Raw genomic sequence first — 21551 nt, forward strand, 5'->3', positions numbered from 1 at the left:
TTCCTGAAAAGCCCTGAACTACTGTACAATCGACGGCTTTTACCGCCGGTAATCTACTGTTGGCGCGTGTGTTAGTTCGAGAGGGTCAAGTGGACCCCCACTGTATTCCAGCCAATAGAGTACATGAGGTAGTTGGGCTCAAGTAGGGACAGATCTGCAGCTTGTCGAAGCCTAGCAATGCGGTTAGTGCCGCATTTGCTGAGTCTACTTAGCGATACATGTAGGAGCAATTGGGCGAACAGTTGAGCTGGGCTACATTAGAGCACTCACCATGAAGGGCTAAGCTCACAGGCTGTGGGCTGTGAGTCACAGCCAAGTCTTACTGGATAGTAGTGGAAACGACTTGTTTGGCTGCAATTAGTGACCACGCAACGGCGAGACTGTGTGCGTACTGAGGCAAGAACTCGACCGCTTCAGTGCTAACTATGCACTGCTAGTTGCACTTCGTAGTTGACACTGTAGGGCAACTGCGGCAACTAAAGCGGTCAAGTGATCCTATCCAACGTCATCAATATCCTATCGAACATCATACGAATTTACGATTGTCTAACCAATTCCGTCTAAGAATCAATGTCCCTTGCGTAAAATTGAAAATAGACGCTAATCACTACGCAAGTTTGTAAATAATATCAGTTGTTGTATTGTGCTTTGCAGATAAAATGTCCCCCCGTTTTATTGCTAGATCGAGGAAGGTCGGTCCACAAATCCAGGCACAAATCAGAGGGGGTAGCGTGGACGATCTCGATTTATTATAGATCGGCTCGAATTGCGCTTTTGAAAACGCAAAAGGGATCGATTTGCCGTAGATCGACTTCGTTCTACTCAAATCTGCCAGGAGATCGACCTCGAGCCCTGATTTGGCTTGTCGTAGCTCGAGTTATTGGCCAGCTTAAATAGATTGATCTGTCCCTTTCTTTGACCTCGTTATATTAAATCGACCTCGAGTTATTATAAATCGAGGAGAGCTCCAAGTCAAAACGACAAAACGTTTGCAAAGCACAATAACTGTTTGTAGTAAACGCTGTGTTACTGGTGGTAGGATAGCTACGTTTTGCGAGGCCTTTCTTAACCCCTCTAACCCCGACTTCTGTATCCTACAGAATAAGCATTGGCACAGGGCACAATATCCAGCAAACTTGTCCTCTCTTTCGAACTTCGCATATGGATGTTTGTATAGCCGGTATTGTGCACATCTTCCTGTTAGATTAGCGATGGGAAGATAAACGGGGTTTATTCCGCGGTAATAGACGGACGAGTATAAACCACCAACAGGTTTGAAAATTCGGGTGGAAGCCTAAAACCGCCGCGTGTCAGCCACTCGTACTTTCCTTCATTCCAAAACTGCGCTGTTCAAGACGTCGCAATGCAAGCTTTGTTGGGGCCCGTCGAGCGCACCCAAGTGACCAAGGACCATGGCCGAAGACGATCATGATGAGCGCCATTGTGATCTACAGGTAAGCGAGAGCGTGTACTTTGCTCTGTAGCATTGTACTAGTGGTATATTGATTCTACGTTGCGATGTTGATTACCAGACCTGGTGATCCGACCCAGACGACGCTATGAGCTCTCGCGTGTGGCCCGATTGGCAGATCGATTGCGGAGTCAGCGCACAACCTCATCGGTTCCTATGAAGCCGGCTACAGCCGGGTCTACCGCTATATTGTAGCTGATGCAGTGGCTACTCAAGAGGCTACAGAAGAAGCGCTCCTCATGGTGTGGCTACACCGGAGACTACAGAAGAAGCGGTAGATGCTACGACGGATGCTACAGAAGAAGCTCTCCGCGTGATGAGGTTACACCGGAGATTACAGAAGAAGGGACAGAGGCTACGACGGAGGCTACCGATGAAAGCGGCAGGAATGGAGCGGCAGTGCCGGAGGCTACAGAGCAAAGCGGAGGCTGCCAAAATGGCGAAGATGACCCACGGCTGGCGCGAACATTGAAGAGCGTGCGCATGTAAAGGAAGAAGTAGACGTTGGCATGAATATCATATATTGTACTGTTTCGTACAAGAGGAACCGTGTGTAGTGCGTGTCATTACGGGCTATTGAGCATGCAAGCTCCGTGGTGTTGTTAGAGAGACAATCGTAACAAGCTTGTTAGGTGGGCTAAAGAAATCTAATGATGCGCTAATGTCAAGCACAAGGAAGAATTTCGCCCAGTTCCTCCTCACTACGTCAGTTAGGAACAGGGCGATTTCTTCCTCCGCGTTTATCGCGACGTGCCGAAGATGGGTGGCTGGAGCCGAAGTATGCTGCCTTAGCAGCCTTGCAAGGTATTACCATGTAACAGGTTTTTAGCGTGCTCTACGCTCGCCACGACCAATAGAAGCTCGCCATTTCGGCATATGGTGGATACATTGAGCATGTTTTGTTCACTTTCGTAGCTGTTCTGTGCACAATGTACCCAGCGCTTGACCGCAAGATGCGAAAGGGCTTCCAACAGCAAATCTTTGACAGGTTTTGAAGTATACTTTAATCAAGTCTCATGCTTATTCTGTAGGATACAGAATAAGGTCTGGGGCTAGAAGGGTTAACCTTTTGTCTCCAGAGGTAGGAGAGTGAGTCTCCCGCGCGTACGGGTAGGCTCAATTTGAAAATAAAGTCTGAGCGCTACAGAGCCCGGATAAACAAGCAAATTAGACGAATGGAAAGAAGAATGCCCGGAGCGTGTACAAACTATTTTCTGGCTCAATTTGTGCAATGCATCGTGTCCAAAATGTAGTCGGAAGTTGAACAAATCGATAAAATCACCAAATTGTTGTATTGAGTGACACAGAGGTGCCATGGACAAACCGGTTAGTTGGGTAGAAAGAGAATCGCATGGAGAGCTTGAAATATCTTTCAGGTACACGATATGAGCTAGGATTGCATCAAAACCCTAAAAAATGTAGGCTAAGATCGTCAAATCTCCGGCCTTGTATCCCTGTATTGTTATGGAATTTGATACAAACTTCCATATAAAACTATCGAAGGCCGTGCGTACGGGTAGGATTGTACCCATGCTACCCGTACGCGTTCGACCTGGAAACAAAAGGTTAAAGCATACATCTAAAGTATTATCTCTATCTTACAGCGCTTAACCATTTAAGTTTTGCATGATTTGAAGTAACATACCCTTGTGAATATAAACCATCCTCATAAATTACCGACTTAAGCTATGCCTAATTACAGATAAAAAAAAGAGATCGCGTTAAACAACCCCGTGCTTGCGAACCTAAATACGAAACGCTATCACCACGAGATGGTATAAAAACGTCATTTCCTCTGAACGAGCCGCTCTACTTTATTGGCACCTCGGTTAATGGAGCTGCAAAAGCCCACAGCTAGAGTTCAGGGCACATAAAGTTTAGTGACGAAGTTTGAGCAAGAAAGGTGTAGTAGTCCTCCCTCTACGGGTCCATAAGCTAACAATGTAGCCACCTACTACAAAGGAATTCGGAGCGCAGTGCCACCGATAAAATGCACCTCACTTCCCGCTATTTTGATGGCGGTACTTCGCTAAAAGATCATCAAGAAGCAACGAAAAGCCGCACCGCTAATCACGAATGCGGATTTGTACCGTAAAACGTACGATGTATCGTCGATTGTGTTGTTAAATATTAGTGCCATGGATTAACGACTATCACAATTTGCATGGGCGCGCTTGAAGCGGCTACACGTGTGCACCGTGTAGGTGCTCATATCTCCGTAGATTAGCTAGTCTATCGGTCCTACGGACGACTACAGTCCTTACTAGTACTTGGCCGTGGTTTGGCTCATTTTGGGGTCGATTCAGTAAAGTGCGGATTTAGTTGGTCTCAGATGTTCAGGGGTACCGTCGCATCTCGTGGCGAGAATCTCTGTTAAAACAATATAGTAACCTTGAGGAGTGGAATTTGTCTGAAACATTTCTTCATTTTCAGACTCCCAATTTCTGTAGAAATTATGATTGTCCAGATTTTGACCAAGCGCAGGACACACAGAGGAAGCTACCACGCTCGTTGCTTGAGTGTCAATGAACAGCGAGTAATAGCAGCAGCAACAGCCCCCCTTCCCCCCATAGAACAATTTGCGCGTAACGATGTCGCTCGCCAATAGCGTTGTTGGATGCACGCAGTTAGATGAACGAAAGATGCATCGGAAGCATTGGATGCCATATCATGGATTGCATCTAACCATGCTCTTCAGCAATAAATAATTTATTCTTAGTGCTCATTGGGCGCTAGACAAGTCGTACTAGCCCCACGCTTTAAAAAACAAGACGCTTGCAGCTTAAACTTACCTTTATCTCATACCCAAACTCCATATCCAAAGATCTCATCAATGTTCCCCTCCATTCGACGGAAACGTGCTGTTCATTATCATCCGCTCAATCCCGATAAGGCTCATACTCGGAGTATGGATGAGTATGGTACATGTATTCCTCCCTTTCATTTTCTAGGTCATGTATATTCTCTTCCTTTTTTAGAGCTACGTGTCCTAGCCATCATCGGTGCCCACGACCAATCTCCATTCCATACCCCTTAGAGCCACAAGCTATCCCGCGCACGACCGGCCGTAATCCTCGTTGAGATTTGACGACTGCAGACATTCGCTTGCTGTTGTCTGGTGTGGCTGCGCAACCCAATGATCCATGGGTCTGGACTCACTCGGACCTAGATCCAGTTCATCCAGCGTCACTACGATAACTTCAGACCTCGCCTTCTTCGTACCGCGGGCTGAGTAGACGAACAACAGCATGATCAAGCGTTTGATAGCGAATCGGTTGTGCTAAGATAAGGCTGCATGTACTTAAACGCGCTCTACGATCGCTCGGCCGACGGTGGATACACGCATACTTCAATTCTGTGCTTATGTGAGGGCATTGAAGTGCTATCAGGGAACGGTGAACGGGCGTCCGCCCGCCGTATCTACACATAACCAGACACCACAGGGTCGCTCATCAGTCACCGACTAGCACTAAGAAATGGAGCAGCGTAAACGTTTTAGTACTTCCCAGCGACGCGAACGGTGGCGGGAGCACTACCAGTCGACGAGCATCCCGCGTCCGCCGAAAAAGTAGAGTTTTTGGCGGGATAGTAATCCCCTTCAAAAGTGAATTTCTGAATCCAATCTAGTTCGTGTCAGTGATGTATCAATAATCAGTTTGGAAGGGGAATGTATCCAATTCATCCAACTGCATACATCCCATAACGCTACTTGCCAAGTCGATAAAACACCAAGCCAGGACTGAGTCTACTTGGTAGAAGTAGCCGTACTGTAGAAATACCGGCAAATTTTGCAACTCATTTTGCAACTGGTTTTTGATTGGTTAAAATGTCATGCTTGAAGTGGCTGTGGTGTGATTGTTATTCTACACACGTAGACGTGGATGCCCACCGCGCTTTCTATCATTGCGCAGGGCTACTAGAATGTTAGACACCGAAAGCTGTCTACCGTATGCAGCATAAACCTTGTCAACCGCTGTATCGCTAGTGAAGCCTGCACGAACCAGATTGGACACCGCATCCCAAAAGACCTTCCGCCGCGAGTATGAAAATTTGTTTGCTCCTTGCTCAATAGCTGTGAAGTCTTTCGCTGGCTTCAGTCCACCACACCCGATTCGGTACTCATGCCACAGTTCGTTCAAATCTTTTGGGCGCTTCGAGAGCCTAGCTGGTGACGCTCACTGTGGGCTTGACGTTGCTGCTGCGCTGCGTGGAGTTTCCTCGGAAACGGTACTTCTCCTGTAAGCTGAGTGGATTACTAGTCGTCTCAGTGTTGCCTGGTTTTGTTGTTGTCCCCGCTGATGTTCATGGCGTGACTGTAGAACTTCGTTCATCACTTCCGTCATGTAGCGACGCCCTGCTGTTACCTGGGAGTGGAGAGCTGCAAACTCACAGCGCGTGCCTTCTCCTCCTACCGAGCCTCCGAGTCGTGGTTGCTTAGTGGGTGCTTCAGTGGCTTGTTCAGTGATCTCATTACTGCTGATTGGGACGAGATTAAACTGCGATCTATCACCAGTAACGTAAAACTCCTCACGATGAACGGGGTTCACACTTGTACTACCACCCGCATTTGTGTACGCGCTTATTATTTTTCGCTTCAGCTTTCTGGGCAGCAGCGCGTACTGGTAGTTTCCGCTCGGTTGCATCGCTGCCCACAACAACGGTAACGCCAACGTAGCTTCAATCGGCTCACCCATGAGCTGTTTGACTCTCGGGGCAAATTGATCAACCAGTAGACTTGGCGTGATGCACCCAATTCCAGTATTTAGTGTGTAAAAGCATGGTCCGGCGGGTCCGGTCAGAGCAGCAGCAGTCCGGGCATTAGGATACGGTTGCGTATTGTCAATGTAGGCATCGACGATGCCTTTGCGTGTCCGCCGCCGGCCTCGTCGGTTCACAAAGTCTTTTGAAATACCACTGCGTGTGGCAAACGTAGCAGCTCCCTTGCTAAGACTGTGAGTGCCGAGCTTTCCCGCCTTCAACTTCTTAAACGCTTGGTTTTTCACCATATTCCCCAAAAAGCGCCTCCTTTGGATTTCCATACACAAGTCCAACCGCACGATATTTGCCGTTGGTTCGATATACACAGCGAGCTTTAGCAGAGCACACATTTTCGGGTGCATACTCCCAAGAATGATTTGCTCGGGGGCATCGCGCTCTTCGTGTATGTTTTTGGACCATCTCATCTGAAACAGCTGTGTCGAGGGGTATTGAGTATCGGGCGAGAAGTTGCTGAACTGCAGCTTCATCATGTCGTCAATGCGGGCACAAATGTGCCATTGAAGTGACAGTACACTCCCAACCGTGTATGCTGTGTCGTTGTCAGCCCATTGTGCTCGCACAACTCGCAGGAGATTCATGAACTCGTCGAGCTCAACCGAGCGGCGCGCTTTGGACTCAATCCCCTCTCGTCGGACTTCACCCTTTTGATTAACTTGTTAACATCATCAGAGCGAGTCGGATTGCCGCGTTCCGTGACTGGATCCCAGGTTGAGTTGGCGCGCGGCATGAGTGACGAGATTGCCTTCTTAGTGAACTCAAGCGTGCTCGAACGACGATGAACAGGACGCATATCATCCGTCGGAGCTGGGTCGCCGTACGCTTGCTGGTTCAACCAGCGGCTCAAGTGGTCTGGTGTGATCCGGAGCAGCTCCTCAAGGGTGAACTTACGGGTGCTGCTGTACTCCACGTTGCCCTTGAACGGCATGAACGTCAGAAGCTCGGGCTTGTAGCGACTTGTCATGGTGCCTGGTCTTGCTAAACGATTCTGCAACCCTTCACCAGTACACAATAACTTAAATTTTGTATAGAAGTTCTCTACCGCTTCGTTTTGCTACCGGGACTGGCTCTTTGAATGGGAGTCGGGTAGCAAAACTGTCCAGCATCTGCTACCGTACGCGCAACCACAGTTGCAAACTTCACCCCATCTTTTTGGTGCCGTATCCGCAGCAGGTGTGGCTGAAACTGTGCAAACAGCCAATCAGTGCTCAAAGATGCGTGAAATACAACCCGGGTTGCAAATGACCGGTAATATAGAATGTATAGTATCTTATCAAAAAGACAGTGCTAAAAGTAATCGCATAAGGGAGTTTTTTTTAGATTTTTACGAGTGATTTTCGCTTTCGAAAATTTGATGTCTGGTTATTTCTGAAAATTGACTGGTTAACTTCGATCGCAATTATCTCGATAACTCCAAACAGCGCTTAATAGTTATCATTTCGTTTGAAACCGTCTCATGTGTGCTTTCTCAAATTGCCTCAAAACTCAACCAAAAATTTTAAGCTTGCTACGCTCGCTTAGTGTGATTAGTAATCTTGCGGCTGCAGATGCAATTTTCGCTCATTTTGAGGCTGCTTCTGATAAATATCCTCCGTTACATATTTAAATGACTTTTGCTGAGCAGTGCGTTACAAAAACGTACTTCTCTAAACTACGAAAGTACAAGTATTTCAAAATTATGTTCTAACTTTGGTTCTACTTTCAAACTATAGCTTACATAAAGTAAGTTTAAAACAAATCGTGAAGCTTGGCACAAATTTCCCCTCAATTTAAGGACAACATTGGGTTAAGTCGGTGGTTTTGTCCTTGAACCACAAAAAAGGACCAAAAAAGACTTGGCACTCATATGGTTTTTTTTTTAAGGGAATTGAGCGCTAAGGATGTCCAACTACAAACACATCGAAACGCTCGTTTTTAATGGTTTGTTTTCACCAAAAAATCAACACCGGTATACAAATTTTAATAACTTACAATTTTAAAATTATTAAACATATTCTAAATGTTACCTTGAACTCAAATTTACGGATAAATTTAAGAGGGTGGGGCGTCTGTCAACGCGTGGGGCACTATCTCAGATTAGAGAACTTTAGTTCCTGGACTAAGGCGAGGTTTTGGAACAAAAATGACTTGGTCCAAAAATATGTTCTAGTGGGACAACGAAGGGTTGCGTTGTTCCACTGGACTTGAGTATTGGAATATCCGCTGGTAATTTATCCGGCTTTTATTCAGATTTTCCTTGTTACAAACCCGGAGATATTCCAACAACTAAAGTTCTCTATTCTAGATTTTAAGGGTGGTACTTGTAAAGGCATAATCATAGGTGTATTATACTATCACACAATCACGTATAAAAACGTAATAATTTAAACTAATGTAGTCAGAAACACACTTTCCCCTTTTTTCTTTTTACGGCTTGCCCACTTTTGTATGATTCGACGAAGTCGGACCTTTCGAAGCGCGCGAAATTTAGCCTAGTCCAATTTTTACCAAATTTAGAAGTTACAAACTAGCAAAACATACCTACCAATAAATCTAACTACTAATCAAGGTTTAACCGATTAAATAAAGATATTTTGTACTATAAAAACGTTTTTTACTGGAAAATTAAAATATATTTTGTACTTTAAAAATGGTTTATTTTTTTTCCGGTTAAGCTGTGAAATGCTTTAAATAGCTAAGAACATGGGGATGGTATTAGTCCTAAACAATTTGCAAACAAAATTCTGGGTGATATTTTGTGCCGATGAGTTAAATACTATGTATATTTTATTTATTGATAAATATCGAAAGCTGTAGCGTTAAAGGGGTAAAAGTAGAGTATTTTTACGATACCGTAAATTCTACATTCAAAATCTCGATGTCCAGCAAAGTCCGAATTCTTAGCCCTTTTGTTCCCAATATATTCCCTAGTGTAAGAAGAGGATACTTAAAAAAGGGTTAATAAAGATAAATTTGCAAACCGATGCATTGTGCAGCGTTTAACAAGGCTTTCCGGTCTTCCAAATACAGCTACATAGAGGATCGGTGCATAAAATATGTATGGGCGAGATTTGTAAAAATCTGTATAATGCATCGCTTGTAGCCATTTCTGATTACACTACTAGTTGCTCAAAATATAATGCATATCTTCGATTGGGCGAAATGTGTAAAACGATGCATTATGCAGCGTTTTGCAAGAAAAAGTTAAATGCTCACATAGCCCTGATGTTTTAGCCTACCCACCGGTACACTCTGCCGAGAAAACTGGGTTTTCCACCATTTGGTGTGTTTGTTGCAGCCAGCACCCCCTCGCCTCAATGGATCTCGCAAGCAGTCAAGGTATTACTGGGTGCTCCATTGTGGGCACAAACTGCGTTCTTGCCTTCTCAACGCATCCACGCGCGGATATCGGCGGCTTGATTCAGCTTCGAACCTCGGCGTAGGGCTTTCCTACGGCCACAACGACGGGAACTCTGGCTAATAGAAGCATCGGCGCGAGACTGTCTACAGATGACAGAGACTTCGACCTGGCAACGCAAGGCATAATCCCAAGCAGATAAACCACTCTGGACAATACAGACGCGGTGTTAACGGTCTTCAGGATCGGAACTGAATTCCCAATGAGTTCACATCTTCGTCGCACGTCACAACGTCACAAGCAGCACCACCAGGGGGTAAGTATTGTTACGTGGAATTTGCTTCCCGGGGTGCTGATGATGACAGGACATGACACTAAAATAAAACTAAACAATGTACTAACCCGCATCGTCGGCAGTGTCCACAAAGCCAGCCCCAAGGGCAGGACGCACCGATGGTCAGGACCACTATTTCTCCGACAGCCAGCGCCATCCGTGAAGCCACCAGGAAGCCTTGAAGCTGGCTCAACCACTTTGAACGAGGAGACGGTAGATAGCTTAGGGTGAGTGGTAAACCGCGAGCGGGAGAAAGTGGTAAGTAACCCGTGTTTGCTGGAACTGAAGACGGATGTACTGCCGGCATTTGACTAAGTTAGTATACGCATGAACAGATTGGTATCGTTGGTTGAAGCAAGGAGTGACCATCTTGATGTTAGTACTGGTGCTGGTGACGGTTGCGTTTAACATCTACACCGTGCACACGGAGGGTGGATGGAGGAAGCTAGATCAGATGGCCACCATAATCTGATCCGTCAAGGCTAGTTTTGACGTGTACGGTCAGATCGAATTGCAGATAGAGTGGTGTAGTGGATGGAGATATTTTCGCGCGGATACCCAAGATCAACAAGATGGCCAAGATCGACAGTGTGGACCAAGATCGGCAAAGCGTGGGGATGCGTAGTCTGGCACGATAGTAACCAGCAAGAAGGTCAAAGGGGCAACATCAAGGTGAACAACATCTTTGGAGGTGCTTGAGAGCCAAACTCCGGCGTAATCGATCCAAGTCGACGATATCGATCTTGGCGGGGATGACGCGATCTTGGAGAAAGAGTGATGATCTCGACCGCACGGATTGCGCAGACACCGGGCAGAGAGCCAGCGACACCACCAACGTTCAAGGGAGCTAGAGAGTACGCGCACAGACCGCACGAGCGCAGGAACGCAGGAGAACGATAGGACAAGGACTTAGGACAAGCTAACATTTTAAACAGAGTTGATTTTACCTCCTTCTTCACAAGTGGTCTTCGCCTTCGCAATACCAGGCACGGGATATACTTTGGCCCACCCGACGCTACGCAGGTCAACTTACACCCCAAGATCAAGGAACCTCGGACGCCAGGATAGCTTGGCCCAGCGTCCGTCAACCCTCACTTCGACCCACCACTAGAGGAAGCGGCAAGCAAGGAAAGGAAAGGAAAGGAAGGTCACACACCGACCACAAGGCAACCCCAGGCCAAGATCACACCTGGCCGGCGAGTGTCGATCTAGACAACCCCAGATCGAAACCGCCACAACTACTTCGGCACAGCGTGAAGCATATCCGCGTTGCTGCCACAAGTTCCCGCTGTCCACCAGACAGTCCAAGACTCAACCCCAAGCGCGTCTTCTCGAGATCACCCGAAGAGCGATCCAGCCCACCGACGGGTACACAAGGTGAGGATCAGCAACTTCACGGAAGATCGGAGTACCCCCTCCGTTAGTCAGCAGTTCGGGCGCCGTGTGCAAGAGGACCCCCGTGATCTGCAAATTTCGCGGATCCACTTCGCCACAATAGTCGGTTAAGCCTCAAGTCCGCCTATCTATCACCAAGCCACCAATGAGAGCATCCCACTGCCTCAACAACAAGCACCCAAGCCAAACAGTTAAATCTGCATTTCAACCACCCCATTCCGCCAGCGTCGTCGAAAGACATCCGCATCGCGACGGCGTTCAAGGACCACATTAGCACATTCATCATGGAGGAGCACAAGACCATCCACGAGCTCAAGCAGCGCATCGTGGACGACATGCGCTGCGACTGCCGTGCCGAGGACGTGGCCCTCTTTTGGGCGAAGAAGAAGGACCACGAGTGGCTCAAGACTCGCGACGGAGACTATCATCTCCTCCGCCCAGGCGGCATTCAAGACGAAGCGTGGGAGGTCCTGGACAACGCGGACAACGTGCTGGACCCGCAGGCGATGGTGTCCGAGGAAAGATTCAGCTTCCGAGGTGTGAACGATCTCCGGCATTTTGAGATCCACGTTCTTGCGCTACTCCCCGTGCACTACGACCATTTCCCCGGTAGAATAATGATAAGTCGAGTCCGTTATAAGCGCATTGCCGCGACCATTTCTCTGGTAGAATAATTGCAAGTCGGGTCCGTTATACGTTATTTTCATAATACCGAGAGCACCCTTTATACACAGTGTAATATTTTTGCAAATACACACCGTGTAGGCGAATTGCATATGATACTCCTATTTTTCACTGCTTTATTCATGGAGCGCATACGTATTTCTTAATGTATATCATTCATAAACGGATAATATAAAACTCAAAACTAGGTCGGGTTAAATCAAGTTTAAACAAGTTACAACAAATATTTTACCTCACTAAGGAAGTTCAGAAATGTATTAAATTTCCAAGTTAATATAAAATTAAGGGATCTGATTAGCTGAATGTGCAGCTGGAAAACATGGACAAACATGAATCGGGTAAACCAAGTGGGGCAACGTTTTATGTGTTGAAATATTATATACACGTTGGTCAAAGAAGTTAAATAGTCATTTCTATGTTACGGTAGAGTTTAGGAGCACGTAACAATCTAGGTACTATTGTACTGACCACTCGCACTGATACACCGTTTCATATACTAGAATTTTGCAGTTCCAGACCGTGCTGGTGACCACGGACGGTGGGTTTGGACATGTCACTTCGAACCGAAGCCAATCATAATTATCGCCAATTTGAGTGCCAATCGAGTAAGACCGAGATCATTCTTTCTGTAAGTCACGGTAAATGGGCAAGTGTTTACTGTAGTAATGATTTTTCATTTGGATAGAACGAAAGAAAAACAGGATGGCAAACCAATAACTAAATCGCTTCGAAGTAAAAACAGCTCAGAACCTCCCATCTTTCGTACTTAGTAGGACATTGGGTCCAGTTATCGTCCAGCTACCAAAATCTACGTTATCCCTCTTATGAAGTACGAGTGAAAAACTAGACGGACGATTTCGAGCTCAAGTTGTGCTTGATCTAGACAGGCAATAGTTCTGAGCCTTAGCTCGTCGTAATTTTTTTGGATGAGTATATGGAAAAGGTTGGCTTAACAGCTCCCTAACCTCGTTCCACGAGTGTTTAAATGTTTTTTCGAACTTAGTTGAAGATACGATAAGCCAATCAGAAGCTTGAACTCAAAAAGTTGACACCGGCAGTTCCGAGAAAAAAAAACAGCAACTCAGAACCCGATCATACTACTGTAATTATAATCGCTGAGACCAAAGAGACCAAAATTTGCGTGATTTGTCATTTACGTGGCCCGAAAAGATACTGGCAATGGGATTCTGGAGGGGGCAGCTTATTTCTTCTTTTGATTGCATGTGAGGGTGTCCGGCACCGCGTCGGTGTCAGAGTCGCTATGCTCCGGATCTGCGGGCATGACTCGGCGGTAGCTCGGGCATGACTCGGCGGTAGCTCGGTCGTGACGCGCCCGCGCCCATGCTGTTTCGTCGACGTTTGACAAACTTCAATGGTTCCGAACGCAGATGACTGGCGCTCTGTATGAGCGACAAAGAACCACAGCGACGATAGCGCGCGCTGCTGCCGCCGAATTCGTCGGTTATGGGCTATCGAGCAGCACGCAAGGTCTGGAGGCCGCTCACAACGGCAACGGAGACCGAGCCCACAAGTGAACCAGAGCTGCAACATGCAGACCATCGCGCATTCCATTCCGAGCAAGGCTACCGCTGCGATGGCGGCTTCGGAACACACTGTGTCGTCCCACGACCTTCAGACCGTCAGGACCAAGTCGCTGGCTCGCAGCAGCCACCCGGGTATGCTGCGTCTCGAGTACCTGCGCAAGATGCTGCTGTACGCGCTGCTGTGCCTGCTCGCCAAGGCGCTGGCCGCGAATCCATGCTTCGGGTTCGCCCTGCAGTACTGCCAACTGCGCATGCCGAACGCGCTCGTCGTGTTCGCTAAAGCCTTCCGCTGGAGCAAGACGTCGGAGGCGCTCTTCTTCTCGTTCATCTAGCTGCTGCTGCGCGGCAGCTCCAGCTCTCAGGAGCCACAGCACGGAAGCAGCCGACACTCGCTGACGCGCGCCACCATTTATTTATGCCTATTTGCACCTTTGCAACAATAACAATGAAACCAGTGCGGTTACTATAATTCGCGTCCACCTTCAATTGGCGATCCCGACTCGAGTGTCCACGACAGCGTTGCAGTAACTCGCGCTGAGTCTATTACAGAATTCTACACCAGCTCGGTGTCGTTTGGGCAGCGCCTTCCCAGAAGTCGGCCCGGATTTGAACTCGGCTTCAACGACCTCGTTGCCAGCAGCAACGACTGCCGCGATCCTCCGGGGCATGTGTGCGTGTGCTGTTCGCATGTGGCCATCCCAGCCGCTCGGCCAGGCTGTCCCATGAGCTCGTCACCGGCGTTAAATCGTCCGTTTACCTCTGAGAACTAATGTATTCAGCATTAGTAGCCAGAACCAGTCACCTTCCTGTCCTTCATGATGGCCAAAAACCTGTCATCTTCTACCCTCCCTTCAGAAACGTTATCAGAGCTCCCCAGGTGATCAAAGCCCAACGATTAAGCGACCGGCGCCAATCTGTCCTCGCTCTCCCGCCGTCGGCGTGTCCCGGGAGCTCCATTCCCACTTCGTCCAGGCCGTCACGCGTGGCAATCTTCCGTCCCCTGTGCGTACTGCAGACCATGGGCCCAGCGCAGCAGTCGGAGCCCGCCACGAAGCCGCAGCGCACACCGCTGCCCAAGCTCAGCATCACGGTGGACACGTCCGCGGACATGGAGGAGCTGCAGACCCCCGCCACTCACGACCACGTCGTGACGCTGGACAAGCCCGAGCACGACAAGCACCAGCACCAGCACGAGCATGAGCGCGAGCATGACCACGACCACGAGGGGGACGTGGCGCAGTCCGCCATGAGGAAGCTGCAGCTGGCGTGCCTCTGCTCCTTCGTCTTCATGTGCGTGCAGTTCGCGGGCGGCTACTACGCCGACAGTCTGGCCATCATGACGGACGCGGCGCACCTGCTCTCGGACGTTGCGGGCTTCCTCGTGTCGCTCTTCGCCATGTCCTTGGGGCAGCTGCCGGCGTCGGCGTCCATGCCCTTCGGCTACCATCGCGCCGAGGTGATCGGCGCTCTGCTGAGCCTGGTGCTTATCTGGGTGCTGGCTATCGGTCTCATGTTCACGGCGGTGAGGAGGATCATCGACCAAGGACGACCAGACGCAGAGGAGACGGTGGACGGCAAGGCCATGTTCCTGGTCGCGGTGTTCGGACTGGGTATCAACTTGGTGCTGATGAGGATTCTAGGCCATGGACATGGTCACAGTCACGGTCATGGCCACAGCCACGGACACGGACACAGTCATGGAAGCCACGGCCACAGCCACGGGCATTGCCACGAGGAGAAGAGCGGCGTGGAGCAGAGCCCCAGCATGCAGGATCTGGTGCGGACGCCCATGTCCGCCATGGCGCTGATTGATGAAGTGGAGGAGCCGGAGGCGTGTTCGTCGGAGGGACTGGCGCCCAAGTCGTCCGTGTTCGAGAACATCAACGTGCGCGCGGCGTACATCCACGCGCTTGGCGACTTTGTGCAGAGCTTGGGCGTGTGCATTGCCGGCGGACTGATCTGGTACAACCCGTCGTGGCAGATGGCGGACCCGATCACCACGATCCTCTTCTCGTTCTTGGTGCTCGGCACGACGATCGGAGTGCTCACGCGCAGTGTGCACATTCTTATGGAGGGCGCTCCGCCGGCGTTGGACCTGCGCGTCGTGGAGAAACGTATTCGCGCGCTGCCGTGCGTCTACGATGTCCACGACCTGCACATTTGGATGCTAACTGAAGGCAACTTCGCTGCCAGCGTGCACATTCTGCCGAACGGCGAGCCTCGTGCTGCTCTTCGAGCTACGCAGCGCGTGTTGGGGACGCTGGGCGTACGTCGCCAAACCGTTCAAGTGGAGGACCCCACTGATCGTGACTGGAACGAGGACCTCTACTGTAACTGGACGACGTACTCCGGTGGCGGTTCCGAGGCGGAGAGCAAGATGTCCGTGCCGCGAGCGGGAACGAGGAAGGCCGCACTGGACCCGCTTCCTGGGGGAACGTTCAACTAGATGATTAGTTAGCAGCAATGTTATTTAATTGCAAGATTCTGTAGTACCTTGTCACGCTGCTAGCTGTTCGTTTCTAGGAGCTAGATATCTACAGGAGCTACGTATTACCTGTGTGCCTAAAGCTTCACAGGTGAAGCAGTCTGAGGTTCCTCCACAACCTTCGCAGACTCAGCGTCAGTGCTAGCACCCTTCACAGGAGTCTCCGTCTTCACCTCTTCGACTGGAGTCGCAGTGGCATCTGCTGGCGCAGCGATCTTAGCGTCCTTGACATCCGTCGTCGCAGCGGAAGCTACCTCCGGCTTCGACTCCGCCGCAGCCTCCACCTTAGTCTCAGCCTTGGGCTCCGGCTTCATCTTGGACTTCAAGAACTCCATCAGACGGAAACCGGGCGTGGCGTGGTGGTCCTTCGAGATCTCGCGCACGATATCCTTGATCGACAGAATGCCGGCGAGCTCCTTCTCGCGATCCTGGCGCATGACGCCGATCACGGGGAAGTGACGGCAGTTGGAAGTGGCTGCCAAGTCCCAGCACTTCTCGAGTGGGTCCTCAATCTGCAGCACTGAGCCCACAGACGACATCACGTCCGTCACCAGCAGCTTCGTCGGGTCCTTCAGCTCGAACAGCACCTTGCGAATGTAGTCGCGCTCCGTGAAGATGCCCAGCACACGCTGCTCCTTGTCCACCACCAGAACGGCTCCGAAGTTGCGCTTGGCCATCTCCTCGACGGCTTCAGCCACAGTGACGTTGTCTTCCGGTCGGGTGTTCAGAATCAGCTTGATGTTCTTGTGCTTCTTCTTCAGCAGCGTCGCCGCAGTCACAACGGGGGACGCGGGCGCAGTGGTCGCCGCAGCAGCATCCGGCGCAGCCTCGGCGGTCTCTGACTTGGTGGCCTCCGATGCCGGGGTCGTCGTCGCAGCAGCCTCAACAGGCTTTGCAGCCTTGGTCTCGTCCGCTTCCTTAGTCGTCTCCGCCGCCGCATCCGCCGCAGCAGCTTCCTGCGGTACCGCCTGGTTCTTTGAGGCCTCAAACTCGGCGTACGCGCGGACGATGTCCGTGATCGACAGCACGCAGCGCATGTCCTCCTCCTGCACGGATCCTCGCTTGACAGCGCTAGTCATGTCGCCGTTCACCACCGCCAAGTGTCGGATGTTCTCCTTCGTCATGGTCGCCAGCGCACTAGCAAAACACAGCAACATCAAACCCCGTCAGCTCAGTTCAAAGCACATCAAACAAAAGCACCTCCAACTACTATAACGTCCACTTACTCAATCACCGTCGTGGACGGGTGGATACACATGATGTGCGAGGACATGACGTCGTGCACGAACTTCTCCTCGCTCAGCACGGTCCGGGGCGAGATCTTCTTCAAAATGTCCCGCTCGGTCACGATTCCCACGATCCCCTCCTTGGCCTCCGTCACGATGAGCGAGCCGATGTTGCGCTCCACCATTGTCAGCACCGCGTCGTGCACCGTCTCCTACAAGCCACAACACGTTCATCAGTCTCAAAGCCCTTCAATTACAGCGCTCTCTCTCCTCTCTCACCGTGCCGGCGATGCTCTCCCACTCCTCGAAGTCGAACAGCGCCTTGTTGGTGGCCAGCTCCTGCTCGCGCGCGTTCAGCACGTCCGCGATGGTCAGCACCTTGGCGTCCTCGGCGCCGACAGTGCCCAGGTCGATCTTCACGCTGTCCGCGGGGTCCGCAGCAGCGTCTGAGTCCTTGGCGGCCGCAGCGAGCGGCGTGGACGTCACGGGGGACGACGACGACGGCGTCGACGAGTTCCAGCGCGCGCAGGAGGCCGCCAGCAGCTGGCGACGCGCGACGCAATTGCGCGTCGGGGCGGCGGCCACCGCCAGCGCGCTGGAAGACGCGCGAACCAACGCGCCGCGAGCTCGGAGGACGCGCGAGAGCATACTGGTGCTTGGGGCTGCTGTCTGCTTCAAATGCGGTTGTGAGGATCGGCGACTGCCATAACGGTTAGGAACCGGAAGGTTGATGGGTAAGTTGGGTACATTGTACCATTGGTGTCCTGTCTACGTATCTCTAACAACTTAAGTGTTTTCTAACTGTTATAATACAAGTCGTCGCTATTTTTCAACATCGAATTGAAGCGGATGCCCTCGGGGCGTTGGCTCCAGTGGGCATCTCCGGCCAGGAAGTCGCTGCGGACGATCTTGCTGCGCTCTTTGACGCGGCCGAGACGCTCCCACTTTACGTAGATGCCCTCAACTGGGCCGTCGTAGAACTTCGAGGGACTTTGCTGGGCCAAGGCGATCAATTCGTCTCGAGGAGGAAGAACGCGCCCCTCCCAGAGCTTGGGCACGAGTTGGATGGCGTTGGTATCGCCACAAGACGCAGCGCTGATCGCCAGCAGTTCTTTGAGCGACGATCGGTCCCAGAACTCGCCAGTCTCGCGGTCGAACAGGTCGAAGGCGTAGAATAGACTACCCAGCCTCGAGTAAGCGATGGAGTGCGTTGCCGCCAGCCACTCACCGTAGAGGATGAAGCGACCGGAGAACAGCGAGTCACGGTGCAGAATCTCGTACAGCAAAGCGCGGTGGTCGCTCAAGAACTCGTCAAGAGCTCGGAACTGCCGGTGCGTCTCCGAATTGACGACATGCGAGCGGTTCTGGACGACGAGAGCTCCGTCCGCTGACAGCGAGATGCCCATGTTAGCGCCGTCCACCTTCTCGGTAATGACGATAGTCGTGTTCTCATCTGCCGGGAGAGATACGCAGTCAATGTCCGTGACCAAGTCGTCGCTTGTGGCGGCTCCCAGGTCGATGAGGTGAGCCGTTCGCGGGAACTTGAGCAGAGGCAACGGAGGCGACAGCATATCCACTAACTCGAGCGCGGCCTCAACGGACGTGATGCGGACTATCGTCTCGAAACCTTCAGCCAGGTCAGGGTACTCGAAAGTGCTGGAGTGCTGACGGATTGCGAATCCTACCCGACGACCAGGCGGCAACGTGGGGTGGTCGGCGCGCTGCATAGCTCGCGCTTCGCACAGCTTCGTCGGGATGTCAAACACTATCGCAGTCGCATGCTTGCTCCAAGTGGCAGCTAGACCCAAGAACTTCTTCCGATCTGCAGCGACACCATTGCAGCGATCAAGGATGGCCCGACGCAGACTTCCCTGGCCAAGGCTCCTCTCGCATCCTTTACGACCCACTTCGTCGCTGTGAATCTCTATCCAAGGCTGATAAAGAGCGTTGTTCGCTCGAACCGTACTAGGCGCTGCATGTGAGGCGATGCTACGCTTGACCAACGCTCGGCGGAATGAGCTCTTACCTGACCCCGGAATTCCACACAGCACAAGTAGGTCTGTCGTCTCGACAGGCTTGCCAGTCACCTCAGGACGACTCGGTAGCGGTTGAACTGGTTCAGGCGGGAATACGCCTCGACGTTTCCAAAGCAGCGAACAGTACGCACTCACGGCCTCTTCCTGCTCGTTTGTCTCGATACTGCCCGGACGCATTGCTCGAAGAGCTTGTATAGCCTCCGCTGCCGTCATCACAGGCTGAAACCACCGATCGTTTGAATCAGTGCTGCTCTGTAAGAGCTCTGATGGCGGGGGAGCGAAGCCGAATGCCACGAGGTAGCACGCAATCATCGTGCCAGCGCGACCTTTTCCTCCGCCACAGTGAACAAGTACAGGGGCTTGTGCCGTAGAGGAGACGCAACAAAGCCGCATAAACATGTCGATCTGCGGGATGCTGGGCGCGTGGTAATTTGTCACGGGGAGAAAAGTGTTCTTGATGTTGTGCAGTCCTTCGAACCAAGCTGCGGGCAACGGTTCCTCTTCGGTCAGAGTAACGATATGACGAATGTGCAGCGAGTAGCAGAGGCACCGAATGTCGTCTCGATTTCGAGGCGTGGACATCGCAGCCAGTTGGAAAGGTACGATCCATCGGATGAACCGGGGAAGTGTATACTGCGTCGGTGATCCAGCAAGACAATCCCCCACTGCAGCGTAAGGTGTTATGATTTTTTCCCTCGAAGGATACGAGAGAGACGCGGAGGTGTTGCGAGCACTTTCTCGTATTGCCACCCAGGTTGAAATACTCCACGGCGTACAGAGAACACTACGCAACTTCGAAGGCACTTGTTCAACTTCTCCGTCGACGAACACTGCACCCCATTCCGTTAACTCCGCACACTTTGAAATTTGTACGCAGCAGTGCTTCCACAGAGGATATCCACGGCCAACACTTTCTTGGTCTTCGAGTGTTCCATTAACCATCCGATTAATCAAGTGCGCATAGCTGAGCATTGCAAGCTTCGGGCGGCCTGTAAGTAATGCTGCATCAGCAAGCCGCACCCACCCACGCGAACTCTCGCCACCAAACCGTGTGCACAACAGCGTAGCGATCTCCACGGCGCGTTCGGGCTTCTGTTCCAGCATCACTTGGCGACTCAATGCTTCCATCGCTGACTTCTCCAACAGATTCAGGCCATTATCATCGAGCAATGCGTAACTGGTCTTGTCGATATCGTGGCGGTTGGCAGTCGACACGGACACGTGGAAATCCTTCAGTGGGAGGCCGTACTTGGCTCGAAAGGCCTGAGCTTTGGGCCACACACAGACGACAAAGTACACTCCACTTGGATTCAGGTCCTTAGTCGCTCCTGCTCCCCCGCCCAATCCGATCGCGAAGCAGCGGGTGGATAACTCTTCTGTCGCTTCTTGTACAGCGTCAGCAGTCAGTGCTCGTAGTTCGTCCTTGGTTACGAGCGTCACGTGCCACTCGTCCTCAGGCAGCGTGGCAAAACGGGGCTGCTGGTTGTTGGCGGACCCTTGCCCCAGCATTGATCGGATTGCTTGATTCACTGTCGAGTTAACGCCAAAATGCAGCGCCAAACACCCGCGATACCGTTGGACTCGGTCCTGATCAACCATGGCTGTTGTTGACTGCTGTGCTTGGTGGTAAAATATGTTGTGGTCGCGGGAATGGATACCCTGGACAAGAAGACCTTCACTCACCAACAACCGCATGTTATATGCACTGGAATTCGAGTATATTGTCATTATGTAAGTCAATTATTGGTGCCATATCCTCTACGAAGTGGGGCCACAGCTCCAGGTGATATCACTGCTCCTTCGTAACTGGGATTGCCATCGGAATGCTGTCCGAGTGTTGCGAGATCTCGCCCGTAATTGGAACCACCTGCGGCATAACCACGGGCATCGCGCATATACTTTCCAGATCGATTCCAGCTCTTCTGGCGCCTCCATTTGGATGAGCTGGAGACGCTTGGCGAGTTCAGCAGCCTTGGCATCTTGCTTCGCGGCAGCGATTTCTTCCAAAAGACGGGAAAATCTTCGCTTTTTCATCTCGACGAAGACGGCCCTGTAGTTTAGCGCAGCTGCCTTGGCCTCTTGGCGCGCTTGGGCAATGTCATTAATTAAGAACGAGCGTGAAATTCTTTCTCGTCATCTCAATGAGCACTTTGTCATAATGGACCCGGGCCCTGGATTTAGCGACTTCAATCTCGAATGCTTCAATCTTTCTCGCTTGAAATACAACTACTCGTTTGAGGTCCGCGATTTCCGAGACTGCCCC

At 51.0% G+C, this 21551-nt stretch overlaps 6 protein-coding genes across 6 annotated transcripts; 3 read left to right on the forward strand and 3 right to left on the reverse strand.

The window, feature by feature from the left end:
- Positions 1-5334: 5334 nt before the first annotated feature.
- Positions 5335-7211, reverse strand: PHYSODRAFT_317819 (hypothetical protein; the record flags this gene model as incomplete). Its single annotated transcript, XM_009535160.1, has 4 exons — positions 5335-5632; positions 5663-6332; positions 6384-6891; positions 6912-7211. The coding sequence occupies 4 exons, from the start codon at positions 7209-7211 to the stop codon at positions 5335-5337; spliced, it is 1776 nt and encodes a 591-aa protein (XP_009533455.1).
- A 4386-nt stretch (positions 7212-11597) lies between these two features.
- On the forward strand, positions 11598-11987 carry PHYSODRAFT_304495 (hypothetical protein; the record flags this gene model as incomplete). Its single annotated transcript, XM_009535161.1, has 1 exon — positions 11598-11987. The coding sequence occupies one exon, from the start codon at positions 11598-11600 to the stop codon at positions 11985-11987; it is 390 nt and encodes a 129-aa protein (XP_009533456.1).
- Positions 11988-13546: 1559 nt separating this feature from the next.
- On the forward strand, positions 13547-13873 carry PHYSODRAFT_337488 (hypothetical protein; the record flags this gene model as incomplete). Its single annotated transcript, XM_009535162.1, has 1 exon — positions 13547-13873. The coding sequence occupies one exon, from the start codon at positions 13547-13549 to the stop codon at positions 13871-13873; it is 327 nt and encodes a 108-aa protein (XP_009533457.1).
- A 658-nt stretch (positions 13874-14531) lies between these two features.
- Positions 14532-15987, forward strand: PHYSODRAFT_352361 (hypothetical protein; the record flags this gene model as incomplete). The annotated part of the gene is made up of 1 exon (XM_009535163.1): positions 14532-15987. The coding sequence occupies exon 1, from the start codon at positions 14560-14562 to the stop codon at positions 15985-15987; it is 1428 nt and encodes a 475-aa protein (XP_009533458.1). The 5' UTR covers positions 14532-14559.
- A 6-nt stretch (positions 15988-15993) lies between these two features.
- PHYSODRAFT_563613 (hypothetical protein) lies at positions 15994-17923 on the reverse strand. Its single transcript, XM_009535164.1, has 3 exons — positions 17532-17923; positions 17253-17464; positions 15994-17163 (listed from the first exon to the last, which is right to left on the reverse strand). Exons 1-3 carry the CDS (start codon positions 17898-17900, stop codon positions 16104-16106), a joined length of 1641 nt encoding a protein of 546 aa, XP_009533459.1. The 5' UTR covers positions 17901-17923; the 3' UTR covers positions 15994-16103.
- Positions 17924-18574: 651 nt separating this feature from the next.
- On the reverse strand, positions 18575-20797 carry PHYSODRAFT_518551 (hypothetical protein; the record flags this gene model as incomplete). The annotated part of the gene is made up of 3 exons (XM_009535165.1): positions 18575-19271; positions 19515-19647; positions 20191-20797. Coding segments are annotated over 3 exons (1437 nt in total), but the record flags the coding sequence as incomplete, so codon positions are not given.
- Positions 20798-21551: the final 754 nt, after the last annotated feature.

This window comes from Phytophthora sojae, assembly GCF_000149755.1.
Source record: "Phytophthora sojae unplaced genomic scaffold PHYSOscaffold_8, whole genome shotgun sequence".
NCBI lineage: Eukaryota > Oomycota > Peronosporomycetes > Peronosporales > Peronosporaceae > Phytophthora > Phytophthora sojae.

What these genes read in the sequence shown, in the direction of transcription:
- PHYSODRAFT_563613 (XM_009535164.1), bottom strand. Translation starts at nt 17,900, where the DNA reads ATGCTCTCGCGCGTCCTCCGAGCTCGCGGCGCGTTGGTTCGCGCGTCT. An exon ending in GGGAGAGCATCGCCGGCACG is followed by an intron (nt 17,465 to 17,531) that starts GTGAGAGAGGAG and finishes TGTGGCTTGTAG; the next exon opens with GAGACGGTGCACGACGCGGT. An exon ending in CCGTCCACGACGGTGATTGA is followed by an intron (nt 17,164 to 17,252) that starts GTAAGTGGACGT and finishes GTGTTTTGCTAG; the next exon opens with TGCGCTGGCGACCATGACGA.